This window comes from Megalobrama amblycephala, linkage group LG1 (genome assembly GCF_018812025.1).
Source record: "Megalobrama amblycephala isolate DHTTF-2021 linkage group LG1, ASM1881202v1, whole genome shotgun sequence".
NCBI classification, from domain to species: Eukaryota; Metazoa; Chordata; class Actinopteri; order Cypriniformes; family Xenocyprididae; genus Megalobrama; species Megalobrama amblycephala.
In genome coordinates this window covers 70,008,376-70,012,007 of record NC_063044.1, presented here as the reverse complement: position 1 = coordinate 70,012,007, position 3,632 = coordinate 70,008,376, and the positions used below count along the sequence as shown (strand labels likewise).

The 3,632-nt window shown below is 42.7% G+C and overlaps 1 protein-coding gene across 1 annotated transcript; it reads left to right on the top strand.

The window, feature by feature from the left end:
* Positions 1-249: 249 nt before the first annotated feature.
* Positions 250-3,170, top strand: LOC125246824 (zinc finger protein 271-like). Its single transcript, XM_048157897.1, has one exon. It carries the CDS (start codon positions 265-267, stop codon positions 1,738-1,740), a length of 1,476 nt encoding a protein of 491 aa, XP_048013854.1. The 5' UTR covers positions 250-264; the 3' UTR covers positions 1,741-3,170.
* Positions 3,171-3,632: the final 462 nt, after the last annotated feature.

The window sequence follows — 3,632 nt, the reverse complement described above, 5'->3', positions numbered from 1 at the left end:
ATCTAATAGTTCTCACTACAGAAACATTGGATTTGTCTGTAAAGTTTTAAAAACAATTGAAGTATCAGTGTACATCATACATAGAAAGATTCAAGGACACATAATTAATTTGTTATAAGTCATAAAAATTATTGTAATATTTCATAGCAGTTGTTTATTATATCTGGGCTCACTTATATCTCTATTCATTCTATATTTCTCTCTTTTAATTATTTTGATTTACTGGAAATGAAATTATAGTTTTTTTCTTTAATTTCAGACCTGATGGAAGTGAAGGAGGAGAGTGAAGAACTGAGTGAAGTGGAGGAGAAACATCATGACAAACCTGGAGAAAAACCTTTGAGTCGCTCATATTGGTCATTGATATTTTTAAAGAAAAAAGCCAAGAAATCTTTCACCTGCACTCAGTGTGGAAAGAGTTTCACAACAAAGCAAAGTCTTGATCGTCACACTAGGATCCACACTGGAGAGAAGCCGTTCACATGTGATCAGTGCAGGAAGAGCTTCACATTCAAAAAGAATCTTGATGTTCACATGAGAGTTCACACCGGAGAGAAGCCATATGTATGCAATCAGTGTGGGAAGAGATTCAGCCGATCAGAAAACCTTGAAAGTCACATGAGGATCCACACCGGAGAGAAACCCTTCATGTGTGAACAGTGTGAAAAGAGATTCTCAATCAAACAGTCTCTTAAGATTCACATGAGAGTTCATACAGGAGAGAAGCCACATGTATGCCATCATTGTGGGAAGAGTTTCAGTCAATCATCAACCCTTAAGATTCACATGAGTATCCACACCGGAGAGAAGCCATTCACATGTGATCAGTGTGGAAAGAGCTTCACAATCAAACATAGTCTTGATCTTCACATGAGAGTTCATACTGGAGAGAAGCCATATGCATGCAGTCAATGTGGGAAGAGCTTCGGCCGATCAGAAAACCTTGTAAGTCACATGAGAGTCCACACCGGAGAGAAGCCGTTCACATGTGATCAATGCAGCAAAACATTTTTTAGGGCATCAAACCTGAAGGAACACCTGACAGTTCATACGAAGGAGAAGCCACATTCATGTTCTGTGTGTGGAAAGAGTTTTTCACTGCGGCAACATTTACAAGTACATCAGAAAATCCACACTGGTGTGAGAGAGTACATGTGCTTCGAGTGTGAGAAGATGTTTACTACAGCAAACAGTTTAAAACTGCATGAGAGGATTCACACTGGAGAAAAACTTTACAAGTGTTCACACTGTGACAAGAGATTCAGTCAGCCAGCAAATCTAAAAATACATGAGAGGATCCACACTGGAGAGAAACCTTACAAGTGTTCACACTGTGACAAGAGATTCAGTCGGTCAACACATCTAAAAACACATGAGAGGATCCACACTGGAGAAAACCTTTACAAGTGTTCACAATGTGACAAGAGATTTTGTCAACCAGCAAATCTGAAAACACATGAGAGGATTCACACTGGAGAAAAACCTTATAAGTGTTTGTACTGCAATAAGAGATTCAGTCGATCAACATATCTGAAAACACATGAGAGGATCCACACTGGAGAGAAGCCACACATGTGTAATCAGTGTGGAAAGAGTTTCACTATTAAAAGTCACCTGAAGCGACACATGAAGATCCATACAGTGGAGAAACCACATCACCACAGTCTGAAATCACTGTCATCTTTATGTGCTGAACAACAACCCCATTTTACTTGCAGTGACTGGTGGGCATATCAATAGGACAAAATTCTCACAATGTATTCAGACACCCCTCGTTGTCTCATTTAAAGAAATCAATTTTTATGGTTAACTCGATCAAAAACTTTGGATGCATCAAGATATTTTCTAAAACTTTATAAAGAATACTGGCAAGAGCTATGGGCCTATAATTATCTAAACTACCCACCATTCCAGCTTTGTCCTTAATAACTGGCACTAACAAAACATTAAATCTGGTAACAAACCATGAATCATAAAACCAGTAAAACAGACAGCTAAAAGTGGGGCTAACCTCTTACTTCCATATTTAAGATGTTCAGCAGAGATATGGTGTAAGGAACCCCCCATCGGCCAAATGAACGGAATCCGACGGCCGGGGCGAAGGGTTAAGGTGTGTATGTCTTTGCAGCGCCCCTGTGAAGTTCACTCAATTTTTAGAATTTGGTTTCAATTTTACTTTAACTGCTCATTTAATCTGACTCCAATGTCAATGATTATTACTCTTACATCGTGTTTCTAATTAAGGAATTAATCATTGGTTATGTATTAATTTAGATATTTGATTATTCTGGGTATCCCATACTTCCAATTATTCATTCATCAGGGACCCAATGCCGCTCAGAGATACTCGCCCCGGGTTTGTGGTAAAGTCTGATCTTCGTCAGAGTGTGTAATAAGTTGGCTAATACCTTTAGTCGGTTGCCTACTGCTCACTCGTACAAAAAATGTATTTAATTTAGCCACTTCCATACATCTTGCTAAAACAGTGGTAGACAGAAATCAAAAGGTCTTCAGATGAAGTGCCTACTGCTCCTTCATTCATGCACCTTCAGTTTGTTCTACCCTGGACACAGATTTACAGTAGCATTAGCCTTCCATAATCTACTGGTCATAATAACGGATGGATGTGGATGAAGGCATTTTCAGCTCATACGCGTTGATCCCGCTCACTGCCAGTATAAAGCTTGGACATGTCCGAAAAATTATTAATAAATTTACGATTGTGTTCATCAGAAAGATGAAAGTCATATACACCTAGGATGGCTTGAGGGTGTCGTCAGACAAGATGACTGCCACACCAGAGCCTCCAGCTATCACAGACACTTTGCCAGAGCCTCCAGCCTTCACGGGTGCCTCACCAGAGTCTTCAACCATTATGGTTGTTGCACATGAGGATTTTAAGGCTTTCCCGAAAGCTCAAGAGGCTTGGCTATAAGTCTGGAGGACACACTACTGAAGGCAATGAGAGCAGCTGGCATCTCAGCAGTATTGTCAAGTCTGGGGGTCTCTGAGGAAGGCCCCAGCGTCCACTGTTCTCCCTGTTACAGCAGTGACCATCTGTAGTGTTTGGGCAGTGCACTACTCTTCAGTTGATGAGTCAGCTCCAGAGACCTCTCCAACCTATGAGATTGTTCCAGAGCCCACTTCAGCCCATGAGTCCGCTCCAGAGCCTGCTCCAGCCCATGAGTCCGCTCCAGAGCCTGCTCCAGCCCATGAGTTCGCTCCAGTTCTAGAACCCAGCCTCGTAACCTATGAACTTCCTGTCTGCCTTGATAGGGACTACAGGAGGTTGTCCCTGAGTACCCCATGTGCCTTGATACGACCACAGAGGTTGTCCCTGAGCTCCCTGCCTGTTTGGACACAGTCCCTGAGGCCAACGTTAACCTCTCTATGCTCTATGTTTCAGTTCTACCTGATCGGCCGTGGTGGTCGTCTGCTCCGCCGTGGAGGTCTCCAAGCCTGTCTACTCAGCTGTGGTGGTCATCTGCTTCGCCTTGGGGATCTTCAAACTTGTCTGTACTGCTGTGGTGGTCATCTGCTCCACCATGGGGGTCTTCAAGCCCATCTGCGCTGCTGTGAGGGGTCTTCAAACTCATCTGCTTGGCCACCTGCATGACCTGCTCCGCCCTGGC